The sequence below is a fragment of the Bufo gargarizans genome, chromosome 1 (genome assembly GCF_014858855.1).
Source record: "Bufo gargarizans isolate SCDJY-AF-19 chromosome 1, ASM1485885v1, whole genome shotgun sequence".
Taxonomy (NCBI): Eukaryota; Metazoa; Chordata; class Amphibia; order Anura; family Bufonidae; genus Bufo; species Bufo gargarizans.
In genome coordinates, this window is record NC_058080.1 from 204,300,179 (window position 1) to 204,323,910 (window position 23,732).

At 39.8% G+C, this 23,732-nt stretch overlaps 1 protein-coding gene across 1 annotated transcript in view; it reads right to left on the reverse strand.

Annotated features, from left to right (window-relative positions):
- Positions 1 to 1,706: 1,706 nt before the first annotated feature.
- PCDH10 (protocadherin 10) overlaps positions 1,707 to 23,732 on the reverse strand; it is a 60,648-nt gene continuing 38,622 nt past the window's right edge. The window contains exon 5 of the mRNA XM_044300977.1: positions 1,707 to 5,167. Coding sequence (XP_044156912.1) covers positions 5,148 to 5,167 — 20 coding nt within the window. The 3' untranslated portion in view covers positions 1,707 to 5,147. The remainder of the gene's footprint in view (positions 5,168 to 23,732) is intronic.

Here is a 23,732-nt window from a genome sequence, read left to right on the forward strand (position 1 = left end):
CATTAATTCACCTAATTATATTGGCATCATGTGCAAATATACATATATTGTACAAAAGAAGAAGTCTAAACTAAATTATATAGAAGTCACATACTGTATGTAACGCTTCTGTACTATTCAAACGTGTATTATCCACTACACAACCTATTTATTTATTTTTTTGTATTTTTTTTATAAAACAAAATAATTGGAGAAAACAATGTAATTTAAGACATCTAAGACATAATTGTTTTTACAGGACAGACACTATCACTCCAAAAAAAGTGGCTCTTTTGGTTACACTTATTGTATGTATTTCATAATGACACAATGCGGTATGAATTACAGTACATGAGACACAAGTGTGTAACTGGCTCACTGTCAGTTTGATCTTGCCCTGTATCTTCCCGAGTGTGATGCTATGGTATGGTTATAGCTGTAGTCATATTGCGATTGTGTTGTATAGTCAGCTCATGGGTCGGGTATAAGCCAGCAATGCCCAAAGAGGGTCTTTTTGGGCATTCAGTTGAATGAAATATAGCGGTGTACTTTTTTAAAAACTGCATTGAAAAGCATAGTTGACTATGTTTTTCGAAGGAAATGGATCCCACAAAATATTTGATATGGTACAGTATATTTATAGAAATGGGAGTATGTATGCAACTATATGTAGGTGGGCAGTTGCATATTTCTGGGGAAGACTTCTGCTCTGAATGGTTCCATCCGATTCAATCTATCAACGTAGAAATGTTATGTTGCGTTCAAGCCAAACGCTTCAATTGTCATAATGTCTCAGCGTGGTGGCTTTTGGGTCTAACGTTGAATGACACTACATGGTGGCAGGCTGATCCTGAACTCCACTTTGTAGTGACAGTAAACTAGTGTACCCTGGAGAATACCAAGAGAATATAAAAAGTAAGGTAGTATTTGCTTTCAGCCCATCACATCATTATGTGTCCTACAGGGGCATTTAACCCCTTTACATTTGAGTTTCATGTAATGTTCAATAGTAGCAAAAACAGAGTATACTTTACAAGCCTAGAAATTACAGATGTAATAGAGCTGAGGTATTGAAGTAACACAATAGAGTACCTCTACTAGTTCAATGAGCAATGGAAGTACTCAAGGTGTGATTACAGAAATAGGCTTCACTGTGTCATCCAGTGGTCTTACATACTGTACGTAATCTTATTGCATTATCTTAAATTAAAAGGGTTGCTCTATCTTGGCCTTTCATGGATGAGATTGCAATAACCAGAGTAAGCGCCAGCCAGGAGATGCAAAGTAACAGAAATGGCCAAGTGCCAATTGCTCGGATATTTCCTTAAAGGGGTTGTGTCCCTTCAGCAAATAGCTTTTATTATGTAGAGAAGGTTCATACAAGACACACTAATGTATTGTTATTATCCATGTTGCTTCCTTCACTGGCTGGATTCATTTTTCCATCACATTATACACTGCATGTTTCCATGGTTACGACCACCCTGCAATCCAGAAGAGGTGGCCGTGCCTGCACACTATAGGAAAAAGCTCTGGACAATGCACGCTCTCCGCCACCAGAGAGGCAGTACTTTTTCCTATAGTGTGCAAGCACCCCCCACCACTGATGGATTGCAGGGTGGTCATAACCATAAAGATGAGCAGTGTATAATGTGATGGAAACATGAATCAATCCAGCAAAGGAGGCAATATGGATAATAATAATACATTAGTAAGTGGCTTGTATTAACTTTCCCTACATGATGAATGCCACTTGCTGAAGTGAGACAACCCCAACGCTGGCCGGCACTTACTGCTTTTATTTTTATCTTGGCCATGAAACGCCAAAATATGAGAAGTGGTTTCCTTATAAATCAAGCTAATGACTAACTCAGGTCTACTACATCTGTTTCTCCATCTGCTCTTCTGAAAAAATAAAGCTTAGGCAACAGCAAAAGAGAAACCTGTTTAAGCAACCTTATGTTCAGCTAACCTTCAGGCAATATATTTACATCAGCCATACGTGTTTAGAGGAGGATAGTCCAAACTTTATTAAATCAATTGTCTCATCACAGAAAAGCTCTTTAATACTGGGCATCTAGAGAGACCCCTGACAAAAAAGCAGATGTTCTTTACCCTGTAGCAGCCATAAATTATAGTATTACATAAGGCCATTTAAATGAATTGGGTGACCATGACATACATGGTCTCACGTCAGCAAATGGCATTTATCATGTAGAGAAAGTTAATACAAGGCACTTACTAGTGTATTGTGATTGCCCATATTGCCTCCTTTGCTGGCTTGGTTCGTTTCTCCATCACATTATACACGGCTTGTTTCCATGGTTACAGACCACCCTGCAATCCAGCAGCGGTGGCCGTGTTTGTACGATGTAGGAAAAAGCGCAGGCCTCTCTGGTGGCTGGGACCGCGGGAGGGAGCATAGTCCAAGAGCAAGTGTGCAAACAAGACCACAGCTGCTGGATTGCACGGTGGTCGTAACCATGGAAACAAGCCATGTATAATGTGATGAAAAAAATTAAGTTACCAAGCAAAGGAAGCAATACAGACAATCACAATACATTAGTGAGTGCCTTAAATACCTTTTGATGAAGTGAGACAAAGCGTTAACTAGTTCGATACTCTGACGGGGTCAGGAGCAACAGAATCCCTCTATGATGTCCATGTGCCTTAATTAGGCATACTTAAAAAAGTTTTTGAGATGAAACAACCACTTTTCTATGATTATCCATCCTAGTGATACTTTGCTGATAACATTAAATGCTATGGACACCTTGGCACTTAATTTGTTCATTTTCTTTCTAAATAGTCGGCATTAAAAATGTCCTGCCGTTTTATTGCTGTAGAGTCTGTGCACCTTTTCACATAGCTGGCTGTGCTTCCTCTTCTTCTAGCATAGATCAGACAGCACTCACGTTGCTGTTTCCACTCTCTCAGAGTGAGACATATCAGCAGGAGAAGGAGTACATTGTACATGGCAGTGAAGCCAGGGAGGGAAGCATCCAAGTCTTCATGGATGGCAGATCATGATCACAAAGGCTATACTATATCACAGTATAGAAGAGCACACATGGCAGTATGAAGGGGGCAAGTGTATTACACAGGCAGTATATCTGTGTAAAGAGGGACTAGGGGGGAAATCACACTCTCTGCAGCATTAGTGTCTGTTGTCACAGTAGAGAACAGATCCTTCATGGGATGTAGAATGAGATATCAGTACCGAAATGAAACTGTGCAAGTACATGACAGCTAGTGAAGGCAGAAGCATTCTGAATCCACAGAACTCACATCCAGCATTGGAAAGACACATCCAGCCTGAAACTTAGTGCAACTTATTTTACTCAAGATAACCACTTACTTATGTAAATATCACTTTTCTATATCCTATGTGTCCATAGCTTTTAGTAATGCCATTCAGCAAGGATTATACACTGTACTTCCCTGGCCATTGGCAGATGATCTGAAATGGTGGATATTATTACTCATCAGGCATCATTAGTGGTTCCCTCACATAGTCCTAGCCTTAAGCGAAATACAATATATATATATATATATCCACATTCCAAACCATTTGCTAATACAATCAAAACTATTGCTTTTGTAAACAAGTTCAATACGACATCTAGTCAATAACTCTTATGACATATTTAAATAAAAAAATATTGACAAAGAATTACAACAAACACACTGGAATATGAAAAAATAAAATAAAAATAATAACATTTTAATATTTTGATGATATTTGAACTTTTTGACATGGAAGTTCAAGTTAAATTTCAAATGATTGTCCTTATGAGCCACTCGTTTTCTTTAATAAAACATATAACTCTTCATATATATATAGATATTTTACAATTTTACCATGAAAAAATATTATCATAGACACAGATAATATTGAAGTGTTTAATAATAATGTGAAATGATCCTAACTTGAAATCTTGCTGTGTAAAAAATGAATTGGAAAACACTATGTTTCATGATTTGTCTATTAAAAAACATTTCTAGGCAAGATTAGAAGATATATATTTTTCAAGTTTCCACAAAACTATGCTAGAGAAAGATACGTGTAAGTTTATATGATTTGGGGCTAATCTTTCAAAATAGTAATCTTCAGGTACATATTTTACAATTTCAAACTGTACAGAATATCCAGTGTCATTTTGACAACATTTACAGATCAGTACCCATTTTTGCTATTTTTATTTTTTTATAAAACGTAGCTGTAAAATTAAAATCCACAGGATAAAATAAGGAAGATCAAAATACGCCATAGTAGGTCATAGTGCTCAATCTTGAAAGCTGCATCTTTGGTATTTAAAGTTCCGTACAAATCTGATGTAGCTTACAGCTTCTTTTAGCAGGGTGAACAGGAATTGGTCCAAATCTATTATTAAGAAACGCTATTTAATAATTATTTATATCAACAAATAAATAATTTAGGACCTGAATTATTATTTTTATATATTTTTTTTTTACCTTGTGGGCTATATAAATCAATTAAATTGTACCACTTTTTCAGAAAATTATATATAATATATATATATATACTTTATATTTATTTAGAAGCTTCGAAATAGTACAGTAAACACTTTGCAACACGGTGTATAAACTACAGAATGTCCTTGATATTCCATGGGTCTGTGGATAAACAATATTTTTTTCTTTTTCTTTTTTTTTTGTCTTTTATGACCCACAGGTGAACATAACATGATCACAATCTGTCTTGTAAAGTTTGGATAATTTGGGTTAACACTTCATCACACAAAAAAAAAATCATATAAAACAGTCAAGTTTAAAACAGTGATATTGCATTTATAATGCATGTTCTATCTGTACGATTGGCTTCTTGTGGTGTTTAGAAACATCTAAAGGGCTCAGTGACGTTTTGGAGAAAGAAAGATATATAGTGCTGTAAACAGGCACACACTGATAAGTGAGGCGAGGTCGGTCGCCTCCTCAGTTTCTACAGTTCTTCTTCACATTTCAACTCATTTCTCAGGCCTGCTGAGAGCAGAAAGGTCCTTATTTTGGCCATGCCTTCAGCAGCAGACTTTCATCCCTTCTTTTATACCAGACTGTATGGCCAGGATAATGAAGTTGAAAAGTTGATGCTTTTGTTGGTCAACTTGTGCAAATCATGCTGCTTCAGGTAAGTCCTGTAGCTCTGACTAGCATATCCTTTTCCGTGCTGAGAATGAAAAAAAGGAAACAAATCAGAATTTGGTATTAGCAAAAACGACCCCAAAAATATCTAGAAATAGCATATAAAATATAGTCCGATATTACACATACAGCATTAACACCTGTGTCTCTATGAAAAAAACCTACTGTGCTCTGGACGGTAAGTAATTTGGGAATTTTTATGAAATCACAACCTGTATCATCATTTAGTTACTAGCTACTGCTAATCATGTGGAGGGTGGTTCAGATCTAGGCAAAGTCTCTACGATTGCATAAAGCATGGTAAACATCATTTTCTAAAGCACAGTCATCTGTGCATCTCTTTATTGGTTTAGAATGGCTGATGCTGGAAGTGGATTAAGGGATTGAGTGTGGATTACAGAATTGGCATTTCATATCCAAGTACCAATATGTTTAATGAAATTAATATTTTTAAGGAGGTTCGGTGGGCATTTGCCAACATCTGATCAATGTTCTTGATCCTTATTACAAAATAAAAAAACCTACAGTGAGTTTTCTTCGTTAGCGTAGTGGGGTATGGAGCCAATTTGTAGTGGTAAATACATTTCCGCTTTCAAATGCTGATTACTTCTCGATGCATACAGAAAACAGTAACGTTCATAAACCAAAGTGAAAAAATTCTGGCTCTTCATGCTTGGGTTAAAGGGGTTGTCTCACTTCTGTAAGTTGCATTTATCATGTAGAGAACAAGCCACTTCCTAATATATTATTATCCATATTGCTTCCTTTGCTGGCTGAATTCATTTTTCCATCACATTATACACGGCTCGTTTCCATGGTTACAGACCACGCTGCAATCCATCAGTGGTGGTCGTGCTTGCACACTATAAGAAAAAGCCTCAGCCTCTCTGGTGGCCGGGAGCTCACATAGGCTACTGCTTTTTTCTATAGTGTGCAAGCACGACCACCACTGATGGATTGCAGGGTGGTCTGTAACCATGGAAACGAGCAGTGTATAATGTGATAGAAAAATGAATCCAGCCAGCAAAGGAAGCAATAGGGACAATCACAATACATTATTAAGAGGCTTGTATTAAGTTTCTCTACATGATAAAGGCCACTTACTGAAGTGGGGAAGCTCAAATTTGGGATTAGTCTTTTTTCTATTTGGAAGCTTCTGAGGTACCTTTTTCTTTTATCTGGGTAATGGATGATAAGCTAAAATTTATAACAGCAGACATAATACATGTACATGCTTTCTGAAAGTCTGGACCATAAAATAGGCAAATTTATACAAATTCCACATTGTAAAAAATTTTCCAGAGCAGATAACACCTTTAAAGAGACTGGCTGGATGTTAAAAAATTATTTTAAAGGGCTCAGAATGGGTTTAAGAAAAATAAAAGAGGCAGTACTACCCTCATTAATTTCCAACACTTCCCATGTCAGTCTTTCCCTCCTGGTCCCTCTTGACTTGACTGCTCAGCCAATCATTGACTGCGATGGTGATCCACCTCGGCAAATCACTGGCTGAGGATCACCACTACAGCCAGTGATTGGCAGAATGATCATTTCCTGATTATCGAGAGGGATAAGGAAGTAGAAAAATGGCAGGAGACCAAAGAAGTGTTGGAGCAGTGGGGATTGGTGAGGTGAGTATTGCTCCTTTCATTTTAGAAACTAATTCTCAACCATTCGTAAGAAATTTTCCGCCGTTGGACAACCCCCATAAAGTCTGCCACTTCTTGTTCTCTATTTCACTACAGTGCCTGTGCAAATATCATTACATTTCTGGCTGCAAGGGTTTCCTATGTATGTCCCAAAAGGTTTCAAGAAGTTATTGCTCCCAGATTTGGGAATATTGCATTATATGTAATTGTGGAAGAAGAAGAAAAGAAAGAAAATGAAACTCAAGCAATGCTGTGTCCACAATGCGTGGGGCCTCCAGGAATAGCATTGCTGCCTCATTATAAGCTTGCCTGTGAATCACGACTAGTATGTAATGATTTATTGTTGAATTTAAAGTGGCTAATTTTATTTAGTGAATTTCTTTAGAACTCCTCGCGTAAAGCAGGGAGAATTTAGTTTAGGTCCCTTAAAATGCCGCAATTCTTTAAACCACAGATGAAAGATGAGTGGCTTGGGGGACATTAGCATGATCCTTGCAGGCGACAGATAGAAGTTTCCTACCAGTGTCATTATTGAGAACCTTCCTAAGGACCTTGCTCTACACAGCCTTGCCTATTTTAAAGCACATTTGAAATTTACATTCACAAGTCATAATCTATGATCAGTGATAAACAATAGGGCAATAATTGTCTCCTAGATCTCGTCTTCTGAGCGTTTTTTTTTTCTCCTACTAATACATTTATTTTCTGTAAGATTTAGACTTGGACTAAACAGTGCATTTTTATTATTATTTGTAGTAAGCCTATTTTATTTTATTTCCCAAATTCAACAGAAATGTGTGTGCCATATCTAATTAAATGAAGGGAATGATGGGGATTTATAAATATAAGCTGGCGTGCTTTAGCCATAGCAGATTATGGAAAATCTATTTTCTTGAAACAGTTAAAACGCTAGCTCATTTTTTCAACATTGCTTCCATAGTATGCCAGCAAGGAAGCCTATTGTGTGGAAAGTGAGAAATCACTGCTGCTTACATTTTTGTTTTCGACATCCATTTTCCTCTGCATAGTTTTATGCATGTGTCAGGAAATCCATTTTGCTTTAAAATGTGTGAAATAGATGAAGACTCCATGCTGCCTAAGCCATCAAATTCATGTTGTGACAGAACCAGGGAACTTTCATAGCAATAATCCGTTTAAAAATCCTGACTTTAATGTGCAATAATGTCTACGACCACTGCATAGAGACTGGATGGAAACAAATTCCCTTAGATAACCAAGCTTCAAAGGGAGCGGAAAATCCATGTACCCTTCTAACCACAACACAAATTTAATCCCGGCATGGCACATTAGTAAGGATTTCCTTACATGGAAATAAAATGTATGCCCTTGCTGTACTGTGCTAATAAAATCTTAGGTATTACTTAGAACAGTATTTATGTATCTACACATACGACATAAATATTCATGAAATATATTGCTCTGTAGTGAACACACAAGTGACTATCCATTTCTAGATAATCCAACATTGCTCGTTAGCCAATTCTGAATAGGTATTTATGTCAGGGATATAAAGCATTTTTAACTTTATTTCACATTTTTTTTAATGCTGGCCACCATTTATCATGTTGCCTGAAACACCTCCAGAATTATCATAGGGAAAAATCCAGTCTACTACACATGGATATTGCTCACATAGGAACCTGTACAGTTGTAGTAGTAGTCCACAATACAAAGTCAGCAGTGGCGTAGCTAGATAAGGCTGGGCCCCACAGCAAATTTTTCAACGGGGCCCCCCGCAGCAACTTCTTTGCAAACCCCTCCTCTAGTACAACCACCACTCCAGTGGATAGTCAAGATCGCTCTCTCAGGCAAGGCCCGACAGCTGCTCCATCCGGTTCCTACAGTGTCAATGTATATAATGTAATTTTACAATACTATTGAGGGGGTCCTCCTCCTGGGTGGGCCCCTTCTTAGTTCAGGCACCAAAGCAGTGACTTCCCCTATAGCTACCCCCATAAAGGAGTACAGAGACAGGTCAAGCAGATAGTACACAGTTCCTTAGGCCTATTTCACACTTCAGTATTTTGGTCAGTGATTTCCATCAGTGAAGAGGGCGAGGAAGAGAGTGAGCTGGCAGGCCCTTCTCATTTATCATTTTGTACACCAGATTTTGGCGTAGATTTTAGATTGTTGCACGTCCTACTAGAGGCCTGCATCTCCACATACGTTTGCAGCTTCCTCCAGCAACGCAGGCACAATTAAGACCAGTGTCTAAATCCAGGTGTGTCCCTAAGTTTTTGGTGGTAGCCTTGAACTGTTTAATCGGTCCTTTTTCTTAATACATTCTTTTCTATATTGTCACGCTTGTGCTTCACAGATGAATTTTCTCCTATTTTTTTATCCACTACACTTTTGGTGGCAGCCTCGCACTGTTCAGTCACTGCTTTTTCATAATAAAGGCTGCATAGGGTTGCATTCTGTATATGTCAGGTATCTAGAGCAGAGTTTCCCAACCAGTGTGCCTCCAGCTGTTGCAAAACTACAACTCCACAGCCTTTGGCTGTGCGGGCATGCTGGGAGTTGTAGTTTTGCAACAGCTGGAGGCACACTGGTTGGGAAACACTGATCTAGAGCAACAGGATCTTATAAAAATACATAGACTATCATTTATATCCAAGTTTAAAGGTCCTTTTACACGAGACGACACAGCAGGAGATTGCCAAAAAGAAAGTGTTCCTTCCCCACAATCACCCGCTTGTCAGCGGAGGAGACCGCTACATTTACATGGGAAAGAGCAATCGCTAAAGCTATTGCTCGTCCCTATACTGACTCGTTGGCTGACAGCAGATTCTGTTTACACAGCACGATCTAGTGCCAGCAAATTATAATTTTTGTGTCTACATGATTGATCTATTACCCGATGAACGAGCATTTTAGACCACCGGATAATCGCTAACAAGCGTTCCTATGAATGCTTGTTAGCGATTACCTTGCACAGTCTCGGCCCATGTAAAGGGCTCTAAAGTCCTTGAAGATGAGCTAAACTTACTTGTACAGCAGCAATATGTACTGTATTCATTACGGAGATGTAACGTAACGCATGCAGTAAATGGCATTGTAATCTATTTAATTACAAGTGAAATGGTTTTAGCCAGAGGGGATCTGTAACCAGGATACACATCCACTCCTATGAAACCCTTGTACACATTCATCTTCAAATTTATAGAAGTTTTAAAGAGGACCTTTCATGGATTTTTTTTTTGCATAATTAAGTACTTTTACTTGTGGGGTACCCTCCGCTGATGCTGCCATCCTTGTTCTTTTTTCCCAAAACCTTTCGTTTGCCCCGCTGTGCCCCCCTACAGTTTTAGCGCCCAGTATGTTAAAACTGAGCATTGATACAGGGAGGAGGAGACGCCAGGGTTTCTCAGTGGGCGTATCCTTCTCCTTGGCAGTCCAATCGCAGCGGAGTGCAGAAGGAGACGCCCACTGAGAAACCCTGGCTTCTCCTCCTCCCTGTACCGATGCTCAGTATTAACATACTGGGCGTGAAAACTGCAGGGGGGAACAGCGGGTCATGGGAGGGGTATTTGTAAAAAAGAACAAGGATGGCAGCATCAGCCGAGGGTACCCCGCAAGTAAAGGTACTTAATTATAGAAAAAAAAAATACCATGAAAGGTCCGCTTTAAAAAAGTAAAGATCTTGCGACCATCATCTGAAATAACCCTGTGGGTTTTTACTCTTATGACGCAGATACTCAAATTAGTACAAATTCTATCAAAGATACGTAAGTGGATGTCTGGGATTAGAAACAAGGATCTACTTTTTTCCAGAAACAATTCCACTTTTGTTTATTTCAAGTGAACGGAACTGCGCTGCAATACCAGACACAGACCATAGACAATAATGCTACTTTAAAAGCTAGACTAGAGTAATTGCATGCGACGCTAGTCTATATACAGAACACATAGGGGAATGTAAGTATGTATTAGCATTGGGCATTTGAGTCCGAGACTTTTGAAGAACTTGACCCTGAAACCAATTATAACAACCATTGTAAACCAGACCAAGTCATAACCTCTAAAATATCCCTGTGACTTCAAGCAGAACATTTCAGAACGAAATCCGGCTTTCCAATTGTAAGCAGAGATACAAACAGACAAGGTATGTGCCTCGGAGTAAATGTAGTGTTTGCTGATGGGATTCATTTCATTTCCGTTATTGCTCATTAGATTTTCATTATACTGTATAGGGTTTAACCATAAATTTGTCTCAGCAACTGGAATTTCTGCAAAAGCAAATACAAATCAGAGTAATCAATGCCAACATCGAATGGCAGAAGATGGTAAACGGATTTAGAACATAATCATTTAAAGGGATGTCTGAAACCGGGGCAAAAATCACTTTGTGCCAGATAGAGGGCTACTCTAGTCCAAATAAATGAGGCTGAAATGCAATAAAACCTATCACCCATTTCTCTAATCCTATATGCCCTCTCTAGTAACGGAGTTTCTGTCTGCTGAAACCACAAGGCCCTTCTCGGGATACAAGTGGATGCATAGATCACGGCTAAACTGCTGTATGATTCATCAGCATAGACCTCGAAATGGAGCCAGTACAGACCCTCTAAAGAGCAGTAAAAGGCTGAATGTGTCTATAAACTGGAGTTTACAGACTTATTCAGAGAGACCTTTCACCAGTCACATGTAATGTGGCTCAGGAGCGAAAATGAGATCATATAATATTTTGATAATTGGATACGAAATGTACAAAGCAGTAATCTTACTGAACTGCCAATAAATTCACGCCGCCTCATTTTTGTGGTCAACTGACCTTTTTTGGTTCCTATATTACAGAGCCACCGGTAGTATCTGGATAAGGGCTCGTGCCCACGACCATTGGCTGTTTTGCATTCTGCAAATTTCTGACCCCCAAAACACAGATAAAAAATATGAATCGGATGCGGACTCAATTCACGCTCTTGTGCATGGGCCCTAAGGATTATGGGGGGGGGGGGGGGGCCCCCCCAATATAGTACTTGTGTTGCTTATTTTTAAGCCTTCAAGTGGTACTCGGTTTTATTGAATTTGGCGCAAGTGCTATGTGGTTTAGCCACTGTCTGTGCGCCAGGGGGTTGCCTGTCATGGAGATGCAACTTTTTTTTGGGCATTTTAAAAAGTCGCACATCTATGGGACGTAACACTGTTTTAATCTGTAAGTCCAACACACTTTTCACTCCACTTTTGAAAGTAGCAAAGCTCATCAAATTTTGCAAAAATGCACAAAATGTTGCACTCTTGTGACCTTTTACGCCGCAAAACTGGTGTAGCAGATTTGATCAATGTCTCCCTACGTTATTATACACTCGGTGGTCCTCATTTATCAAAACTGGCTTTGCTGCTCACAGAAACAACGTATTTTCCGGTGTATAAGACGACTGGGCGCATAAGACGACCACCAACTTTTCCATTTAAATAAAAATCTCATTGTTGTAATTAAAAATATACTGTACTATTGCTAACCCCACCTGTGGTTTACCGTATTTATTGCAAAAAAAATATTGATTTTATAGATATGCAAATTACCAGTACCTTTGTGCCCAAGGGGCTGTCCCTCCGCCGTTTTGTGCCCAGCCTCGCCCCGAATCCTGGATCCCAGCGCCGCCCCTCTCTTAATTTATTCACTGCACTTAGTTTTTTTTAATCTTCTGAAGCTGCTCGTAATGTAGCGCATGCACAGTTAGTTGGCGCTGTCTCCTCTATTCCCTCCGCCCTCACAGCAAGAACGAACGAGTGCTCTAACTAACTGCGCATGCGCGAGATTATGAGCGGCTAAAAAAAAAAAAAATGAAGTGCAGTGAATAAATTAGGAGAGGGGCGGCGCTGGGATCCAGAATTCGGGGCGCGACTGGGCACAAAAAGGCGAAAGCCCCTTGGGCACAAAGGTTACTGGTACTTTGTAATATCTATAAAATTGTTTTTTTGCAATAAATAAACCGCAGGCCCCTCCTCCGCCCCTCTCTCATCATTGGTGGCAGCGGGCAGCACAGGAAGGAGGGAGGGACTGCTTCCTTCTCCTCTGTGGTGCCTTATACTCTGCGTATAAGACGACCCCCGACTTTTGAAAATAATTTCTAGTGTTAGAAAGTCGTCTTAAATATGGAAATATCTGGGGACTGGTCACCTCTTCTGACATGTCTGTTTTAGTAAATATAATAATCGTATTCTGCATGAAAAAAATAAAATAAAAATTGAAGTATCTATTCTTTTCCATCAACATTGGGTTTTTCCTCTGTCATTATGAAATGTATAGATAAATGTATGAATATATTGAAAACTGGGTGCAAACCATTGGGAGTGCGTACCTATTCATTCTGTCCAAACAAGAATATATATATATTATGAAATAAATAAAAAAATTATCAAAAAAGAAAACACAGTAGTTTTAATAGAAAACCTGTAAGGAGAAGTAATAATAATAATAATGATGTTGCTTTTATGTTTTTATGATGCCCGTATGTTCTTTGGTATTTTCTTTTTCTCTTATCCCTTTCATCATGAGCAGAGTAGCACAGCAATTGGATTAAGGTAAGATAACCCAATGAAAAAGGAGCCAGCGTAGAAGCTCGTGTTCCTTGCTGGCAGTTTGCTTCCTCCGTACTGAACATTGCCTTGGGTACACTTGTTAAAGACCAACAATATACTTGGGCGCCTGGTACTCCTATCAGGGAGGCTAGTTACATGTTATTAGGTTCACTCTGAAAGAAGGGACGGCTCAACTGCTAATTGATGGCATAGCTTTCTAGATGCAGTTTTTTGACAAGTCCTGTCAGCTATAGTTTATGTACAGTTTAATGGATTGCATAAAATGTGAGCTGAAACATCGTACTCCTTTAACATGTTCACGCCTCAGGGCTAACTATAGGCTTTCCAACTCTATTGCCCCCATGAATGAAAGTACTTTCTGCTATTCCTTGATAAGGAAACATGGAAAGTGTTGGAAACCTATTGACTGTGTAAAAAATGGTTCTAGACTTGAACTTTGTTATATTTAAAAAAGGCATATAAAATAATACAAATCAATATATATTTTCATGTAACTGTTACAGCAGAGAACAGGAATAAACAAGGGAACCATAGATCGCAAAAAAGTCACTAGTAAAATGAATATGTGATGAATAATGATGAGCGGCAGGGGTTGCAATATTTTGCTAATATTTCGTACAATATTCCATAAATATTTGCGAATTCTAATATGCCTTATATTTTCAGATTTTTTTACACGAAAAACCGGCAAGGTAATGATCGTGTAATATTCAAATCTGAACTTCAGATGAGAAAAAAATTTAAACTATTAGACAAAGAAGATTATAGCACTATATTCGCTAAATTGCTCTATATTAGTTTTTTTCCGAATATTTGCTATATTGCTATATATTCTTGTTTTAGAATATTACGAATATTCGAAAAAAAACTAATATATTCAATATAGTGCTATATATTAGTTTTTTAGTATATTTATCATTTTTCTCATATAAAGTCATGATTCCTCCCTGCTTCTTGCTTGTGGGCAAATGAGTCATTGGTCCACAAGCAAGAAGCAGGGAGGAATCATGTTTTTACTCGGCGATTGAAAAATTTGCAATAAAAATTAGCATTACAAAAATTTGCAAATCAACACTACTCCTAAAGTCAAAGATACTGCAGCCTTCTCATTGTCCCACAAGCTAGAAGCAGGGAGGGATCATGTGTACTGATTTAAAAAAAAATCTGTATTACAAATATATATCACTATATTCTAAATATTCTCTAATTTTCGAAGTACCTATATTTGCAATAAAAATTAGCAATTTACTAGTGATGATACACACTAGTGATGATAACTAGAAGCTCCTTGAAACCACGTGTTACAGTAACTAATACATCTATATACCGTTCGGATCCATAGCAATGAGGGTAATAATGCAAAGCAGCTGCACCGGAAATGTGTGACCGGGCAAAACTTTCCCGGCAATATCAGCTGATCGCAAAGGCTGTTTTCATTAGAGAAGGCGCTGTCATGGTGAGACAATACATATGGTAGAAATATTACAATTAGTTATGCTTCATAAATAATTAAGGTATTACGGGAAAAAATATGAAAAACATTCTGCTAAAGAGGTCATTCCTAAGTATTACTGAAAGTTTTGATGTATTGGGTTGCTGCAAATACTCCTGGTTTCTTCCAAGATTATCTAGACTAGATTACAGCTGTCTCATCTCCTTGCAAGGACCTAACTATGCATGCTCCAGTAATCTCATTGTGATGTTTAGGAAAAGACCTTTCAGCCCTAGGGTCCCTTGAAATCAGTCTTCTAAAAGATGCTTGACATGTGGAAAGGCAAAGCTGTCAGCACATAGGGGTTCCCTGGGTACAGAAACATTTTTAATGGCTTCCCCGATGGTACTAAAGTATACATTCACTGATCAGGATACATTTTTTCTCCCTCTAAGCCGGTGCACAGGTAACTACACCGTTTAAGAATGGAATATGTATGCTATCAATGATGGTAAACTTGATTAGTTTTGTCTGATGGACCCTGAAGCCCCAGGGATCGGACCTGAAGAGCTGTAACAGAGGGGTCTTTAGGAGATACATTATTTTTTTCTATGTATAATAACTCTGTCGGCTTCTGTCAATTTTTAAAGGGGTTATCCAGGTAAATATAATGATGGACAGGGTGATCCCACCATCGGGGATCATCCCTGGGCAAAGGGTTAACCTAGGGAGAGAATCATCCCCAACAAAAGTGCCCTAACCTTTCCCCAAATCCCACACATCTCATTAATGTCATAAGTGCCCTTGGAATTTGCACTATTTACATCTTATTTATTATTTGCACCAATTCACGGTGGTAGCTGGGCGATATCCTGTCCTTATATATATATATATATATATATATATATATTCAGTCACCCAGTCATCATAGGGTGATATATTTTGCTTTTTAATTGAACCAATAAAAGCTACATTTTAAAAGGGTCCAATCTCTAGGCTAATAAATACCCTCATGATAGGTCATCATTATCACACTGGTGGGGGTTCGAGTCCAGGCCCCCCACCAATAAGCTGTTACAGGGAGCTGGCTCCTGACAGCTTTCTAAGCACGGTGTCGTACATAGTACAGCGGCTGGGCTTGGTATTGCCGCTCTTCCCCATTCACTTCAATGGGGCTGAGCAGCAACTAGGCCATGTGACCGATGTACGGTGACGTCACATGGCTGCGGAGCTCACAGAGTGCGGGGGGTGTAGGACCCCCATTGATCTGATAGTGATGACCTATCCAGAGGATAGTTCATCAATAGAATTTACCGGATAACCCCTTTAATCCTGAATAACATTTCAGAACAAGATATACAAATGATATGCAGCTATTTGGATAGCGTCAACGAACCCTTCCAATGAATGGATTTTTATGTTCTCTAAGACCTGGAAGATGATGTATAATTGGTCACAGGCAGACAAGTCAGTAGTTGAGATTTTCGTTTTGCTGACACAACCAGGTTTATCGGTGACAGCGGTCCCACATGGCCCGGGCACGGAGCGCCCCCGCACTAAGCAGCATTTATGGCTCGTAAACGACTCACTGTCTGTAAGAACTGTATTTTTAATGGGCTTAAATTATGTTTAGCATTAAAGCAAACTGTGTTTTCCTAGCTAGCCTGTTGTGGGAAGGCAGTGGATATCCTGGCGAAGGCATTGTTTATTTCCTTTGGGTCTTTGATGTGACAACATAGATAATTATTAGCTGTGTGCACTTTTATACAGAAGCACTTCTTTGCTTCTGAAAAACAAAAAGTACAGTAATAATAATTTCTTTACCTGCCACACACCGGCACGGTTCATTGATTTAAATAGTTTCTTACTTGTCTGTGTAGGAGATATTAACTGTAAAACATTCTCTCTTGTGCATTTAATGGATTTCAAATATATGTATGGAATCTAAGACACCAGGAGTTCTTCACCCCTGATCCATTACCAGACGCAGCAGTAAATGTTGGGAGTCAGACTGCCTCAGACAAGAGAGCAGAAATTAGAAAAATCTTGCCGTCTGACACTACTCACTGCTTTACTTCTAGTGCACTATATGGCTTTGAAGTTGGAATCCATTGAGTCTTCAGCCCAAAAATGTGAGACAACTGGTCAGATTCCTAAAAATCGGATTTTAGGAGAGTTTTTTATTTATTTTTTTCAAATTAGCCTTTCCAAACTATCTAAAATTCCCCATTAAAGAATATATAATATATTGTATACAATAAAACTGGCTAAATGACAAATAAAATATATGGCTCATCCATATGTGAAAACCTTGCATGTATATTACTGATGAGCGAATTGAAGTCCACAAAGTGGACTTCGATCTGAATTTCAGGATAAATTCGATGTGCCGTGAAGCCGAATTTACTTGTGCTTCGCTGTAGCAAATCGATTTAACCTGAAATAGTGTAAAAAACAAAAGAAAACCTTACCTGATCCATTTGCTCGTGATGGGCCGGCCACCAGGATCTTGCTTGAAGATCTTGGACGAAATCCCAGCGGGTGTGATGACGTCATCTCAGGCCGCGTAAGAAAGATGGCGGCTGCCAGTCCGTCACGAGCAAATGGATTGGGTAAGTATTATTTTTTTTTAATTACATTTTTTTTATTTTACAATCGGTGTTTAATACAAGATGCCGCAATCATGCATGAACGCGGCATCTGAGGGGTACAATGACTGGGGGCGGCACAATCGCCGCTCCCTGTCATTACACCCACTAGTTACAAAGAAATGCTTTTCGTGACAAAGCAGATTTTTTTGTAAAATTCAGCGAATGCATATGTTTAATATGTGAAGATGCTTAAGACGCATTTATTAGGAGAAGGTTTATTCTTGGAGGCCAAAGTAACCCACATACTGTGAGTCATGTCTAATTCAGCCACAATTTACCTCAGATCACCTCTTACACTAAGACAAACTGATGGACCTAATGCTTTTAAAACTGAAATGACCAAGAACTTTATTTGATTTAAACTCGGATTACGGTATTACCTGTCACTATCACAAACATCAATCTCAGCATTGTTGCACAACCTCTAGTTGGGATAAATTAGAATTATTACCATGTATGCACATTTACAACCATTTGTTACTGCTCCAAGGAATCTGCAATATAAATGAGGCATCGTTACAAACAGTCTTGGTTAAAAGCTTCATGCCACTTTATGTATACAGCTCCTAGGCAGACCTGCCTGTCTCTAGGGTTACAAACTGAAAAATAAACCCGTGTGTGGTTTGAACCTACAACCGTACTGTATATTCATTATTCTTTTCCATCGATTCCCTCTTCTTACTACCATGCTCTCCGTAGTACTGTATGTCTCCCTCTAGTATATTTTTGTACACAGTGATTTTGGAGTTTGAGTTGAAGATTTACAGGTTGTGTAGTCAAGTGTAGTAAAGTGGCGGCATGTATAGTAAGAAGATAGGAGAAAATTGACCCAAAATCTAGAAAAAAAATCCTAATTTTCATGTTTGGTAAATTTGCTATGATCAAGCTTTCATTTGCTCATTGAAAACTATTTAATCAAATCTTTTTAACATATATTAATATAAATAGTACATAATATTCGCGCTAATGCTCCGCTCATAGAGGGAAATCAGGAACCAATTGTTCTTGTGATTGTGGGGGGAGGGAGGGGGTCCCATACCTCCCACAATCCAATATTTGTCAACAACCCTCTGGATAGGTAATAAATCATTTTTGTGGGATAACCCTTTTATAACCCTTTTAATAAAAATAAAAAAAAAATATATATATATATACTTAAAACTTATATAAGGAATCGTGCTGATATTTTGCAAATATTCTTGCAGAAATGTGAACTGAATTATTCACAAGTTTAAAATGAATTGGCACGATTACAATAAGCATATAGATGTAAATACAAGGCTTTAAGGCGGGTTTAACACCTTTCATTTTTTTTAGCTCTTTTGGAAAATGAAAGGTAGAATCTGATTGGTTGCTATGGGCTACTAAGACAGTTTTTCTTCACACCAGTTTCAATAAATCTCAAAATCAAAGTTTTTTAGTGGTGTTTTCATACACATTTGCATTTTTTCCAGCAATTCTTTTTGCACCAGTGTTTTTTGTAGTGAAACAAAATGTTTATTAAATGTATTTATTAAGAGGCAGATTTCTGGCCGTCTGTGCCCCATAACTCATGTCTACACCAGTTGGCATAGACTTTAGCTGTAACTTTCACCAGTATCGGGTGTAAGTGATATAAATCTAGTAGGCCGTGCAAAGCTCTGCCCTTCCTACTAAGCCCACCCTTTTTCTCGCTACTTTAGAAAAGTGACAAGAAGCTGAAAAAGTCACAAATTATGGCACAAAAACAGCATGCACCATAATTTGTAACTTTTTTACACCATAACAGTGGTGCAAACAAATTTTGTAAATACCCCTAACTGTGTGCAAAAAAAACACCCAAAAAGGCACCATAAAAACAGGTAAAAAAATGTCAGGGATAAAATCTTGTGTGTAGGGTCCTTTAGGGTGGGTTCACCAATAAGTAATGGCTGGTGTTTTTCAGCACTTTTTTCCGCAACAATGTCAGCTCCAGATGTTAGCTGAAGGTCTGTGGGGAACGTGCCCATATTGCCACCTTTGCTGGCTTGATTTATTTTTCCATCACGTTATACACTTCTCGTTTCTGAGGTTATGACCACCCTGCCATTCAGGAGTGGTGGTCATGTTTGCACACTATAGTGGTCGTAACCATGGAAACGCGCAGTGTATAATGTGATGGAAAAATAAATCAAGCCAGCAAAGGAGGCAATATGGACAATCACAATACATTAGTAAGTGCCTTGTATTAACTTTGTCTACATGATGAATGCTTTTTTCCAAACTGAGATAATCCCTTTAAACTACCTGCACGCAGGCTTACAAACAGAAAATCTGCACACATTTCTTTGTTTTTCCGCCCAAAATCCAAACCAAAAACAGTATGTGTTACTTGCAGTTTTTGTTGCGGATTTGCCACATAGGTCAATCTGCACAAAAATAGCACGAACAACTGACATTGAGATTTCTAAATCCACATGGCAGGTCAATTTCCCCATGGAATAAAATGCAAAGTGTACATGAGATTTGTCTAATCTCATAAATTTTTCTGGTACTGTATTACTCTGGGAGTAAGGCTACTTTCACACTAGCGTTCGGGCGGATCCGTTCTGAACGGATCCGCCCATAATAATGCAGACGGAGGCTCCGTTCAGAACGGATCCGTCTGCATTATATTAGCTAAAAAAAGCTAAGTGTGAAAATAGCCTGGGACGGATCCGTCCAGACTTTCAATGTAAAGTCAATGGGGGACGGATCCGCTTGAAGATTGAGCCACATTGTGGCATCTTCAAACGGATCCGTCCCCATTGACTTACATTGTAAGTCTGGACGGATCCGCACGCCTCCGCACGGCCAGGCGGACACCCGAACGCTGCAAGCAGCGTTCAGCTGTCCGCCTGTCCGTGCGGAGGCGAGCGGAGCGGAGGCTGAACGCCGCCAGACTGATGCAGTCTGAGCGGATCCGCCTCCATTCAGACTGCATCAGGGCTGGACGGCTGCGTTCGGGTCCGCTCGTGAGCTCCTTCAAACGGAGCTCACGAACGGAAACCCGAACGCTAGTGTGAAAGCAGCCTAATCTGTACTGTATAAGACCCGGGAGTAATCTGCAGTGTTTGCAGGTAGTCTTTCGTCAGGCTCGTAGACTGGACTTGGGGAACACTGGGGCAGAGCACACCTCCACTAGACTCTGAAGCAGTGGAACTATGTTCTGGAGAAGAAAGCAAGGAGAACATTACCTGCCTGACTGCATTGTGATAACTGTAAAGTTTGTTGGAAGAGGGACAATGATAAGGGGTTGTTCTTCAGGAACTGGTCTAGGCCACTAAGTTCCAGTGTAGGTCATTTTTAATGCTTTAACATACCAAGATATTTTGGACAATTGTACGCTTCCAACCTTGTGGGAACAACTTGGGGAAGGTTTTTGTGTTCCAGCATGATCGTGCCCCGGTGGACAAAGCAAGGTTCATAAAACCAGGGTTGGGAGAATTTGGTGTGGAAAAACTAAAATGGAGACTGCAAGCCAGGCCCTCTTGTCCACTGACATCACAAATGCTCTTCTGGATAAATAGTCAAAAATTCCCACAGACACTAGAATAGTGGAGGCTGTTTTAGTTGCAAAATGGTGGAGGGGGCAGCTTCATATTAATGCCAATGGATTTAGAATGAGATGCTATAAAAGTTCCTGTAGATGTAATTAGTAGGTTGTCCATAAAGTCTACATAAAGTGTCCTACTTAAAAACAGCAATATGTCAGAAGATACACATTGGATTGCAGAAAACTGTCAGGGTAGGCTTCATTGGTAATGAGGATCTCCCACTACAAAATGCGCTGCAATCTGCAGACAGCGGGTTAAAGAGCAGGAGGAGCTGAGCAGATTGATAGATAGTTTTATGGGAAAAGATTCAGTAAAACTTGTAATTTATACATGTATGTCTCTGATTTGTCTAATTTAAGACTGAACCTGTGAACATCTCTCATTATTCGGGGGAAGTGTTATTAGTGATTAATATCATTCTCTGTGTAAGTGTGTATACAGAAACCAATCACTGATAACACCTCCCCCGTGTGCAAAGAGCTTTTCACAGGGTGGTCTTAAAAAGCAGAGAAGAAAATGTAAAAACTAAATTCTATTGTGTCCGAACCTGTGAAGCACAAGAGAGAGCTCAGGAATGTCCTAGTATCATGATACTACTCTACTACTTCAGGTCCTAACACTCCTCCATGATCTACCATCCCTGCGAGCTAATAAGTAATCCTATCTAGCCAAGAGGTGGCAAGGTGGGCACACGGATGTATGACCACTTCTTGTGACTGTGATAGGGGGACAGGTGGGGACCAGGTGGATAACACATTTTGGATGTATATTTTAACCTATGTCAGACAGCCATGACAAAGATGCACTATGGCCTCTGTATTATGGCTGGATGACCTGAAATAAACCCCTGTAAACTCTATGATTATCTAAGGCTACTTTCACACTTGCGGCAGAGTGATCCGGTAAGCAGTTCCGTCGCCGGAACTGCCTGCCGGATCCGTCAAAACGTATGCCAACTGATGGCATTTGTAAGACTGATCAGGATCCTGATCCGTCTTACAAATGCATTGAAATGCCGGATCCGTCTTTCCGGTGTCATCCGGAAAAAATGAATCCGGCATTTATTTTTTTCACCTTTTTTCGGTCTGCACATGCGCAGACTGGAAGGACGGATCCGGCATTCCGGTATTTTGAATACACTAATACATTCCTATGGAAAAAAATTCAGGCAAGTGTTACGTTTTTTTGGCCGGAGATATAACAGTAGCATGCTGCGGTATTATCTCCATCCTGAACAGTCAAAAAGACTGAACTGAAGACATCCTGATGCATCCTGAACAGATTGTTTTCCATTCAAACTGATCAGTTCTTTTCCGGTATAGAGCCCCTAGGACGGAACTCTATGCTAGAAAAGAAAAACACTAGTGTGAAAGTACCCTAAGTTTGGTCCATTTGAACCACAGCGGTCAGACTTTGCGGTCTGAAAATGAGCATGATGCTAATCCCTCTCAAGAGGAGTCAATATTGCTGTGAGGCTTGCTCTGTATGATTATGAATATACTGCCTGCTTATTTTAATTGAAAAAGTACAATTTTGGATGAATTTTCTAAACTGACTCCGATCACTATTTATTTCTTTAGAATGTAGATTATATTATAGCAATCATTAAAGTCTACCTAAAAGTTCAATCATTTTTTTTTAAACAGTTTTATTATTCCATTTTATAGTTTTTCCAGCAGGTGCCTGGTGTTCAGGCCTTTGTGTTTTCTCTGCAGCGAATAGCCATATATACTGTAGAGCGTACGGATTCTGGTTTCTACGACATGTTCTGCAGTGAGCACTGTACTGGCAGGAGCAAGCATCGCTGCTCTTGCCTGTGCCCGCTCCGCCGAAACCTCTGCACAGCACATCAGTGTAGGATACCCTGCACCGATGTGCTATGCCGGGCTTTAGCGAAGTGGAATAGGACAGGCACATTGCTGTTCCTACCTGTCCGTGCTCCACTGCGCTAAATCCTATGCCGGGCTTTAGCGAAGTGGAATAGGACAGGCACATTGCTGTTCCTACCTGTCCGTGCTCCACTGCGCTAAATCCTATGCCGGGCTTTAGCGAAGTGGAATAGGACAGGCACATTGCTGTTCCTACCTGTCCGTGCTCCACTGAGCTAAATCCTATGCCGGGCTTTAGTGAAGTGGAATAGGACAGGCACATTGCTGTTCCTACCTGTCCGTGCTCCACTGCGCTAAATTCTATGCCGGGCTTTAGCGAAGTGGAATAGGACAGGCACATTGCTGTTCCTATCTGTCCGGGCTCCACTGAGCTAAATTCTATGCCGGGCTTTAGCGAAGTGGAATAGGACAGGCACATTGCTGTTCCTATCTGTCCGGGCTCCACTGAGCTAAATTCTATGCCGGGCTTTAGCGAAGTGGAATAGGACAGGCACATTGCTGTTCCTACCTGTCTGGGCTCCACTGCGCTAAATCCTATGCAGGGCTTTAGAGAAGTGGAATAGGACAGACACATTGCTGTTCCTACCTGTCCGTGCTCCACTGCGCTAAATCCTATGCAGGGCTTTAGCGAAGTGGAATAGGACAGACACATTGCTGTTCCTACCTGTCCGGGCTCCACTGCGCTAAATCCTATGCAGGGCTTTAGCGAAGTGAAATAGGACAGGCACATTGCTGTTCCTACCTGTCTGGGCTCCACTGCGCTAAATCCTATGCCGGGCTTTAGCGAAGTGGAATAGGACAGACACATTGCTGTTCCTACCTGTCCTGGCTCCACTGCGCTAAATCCT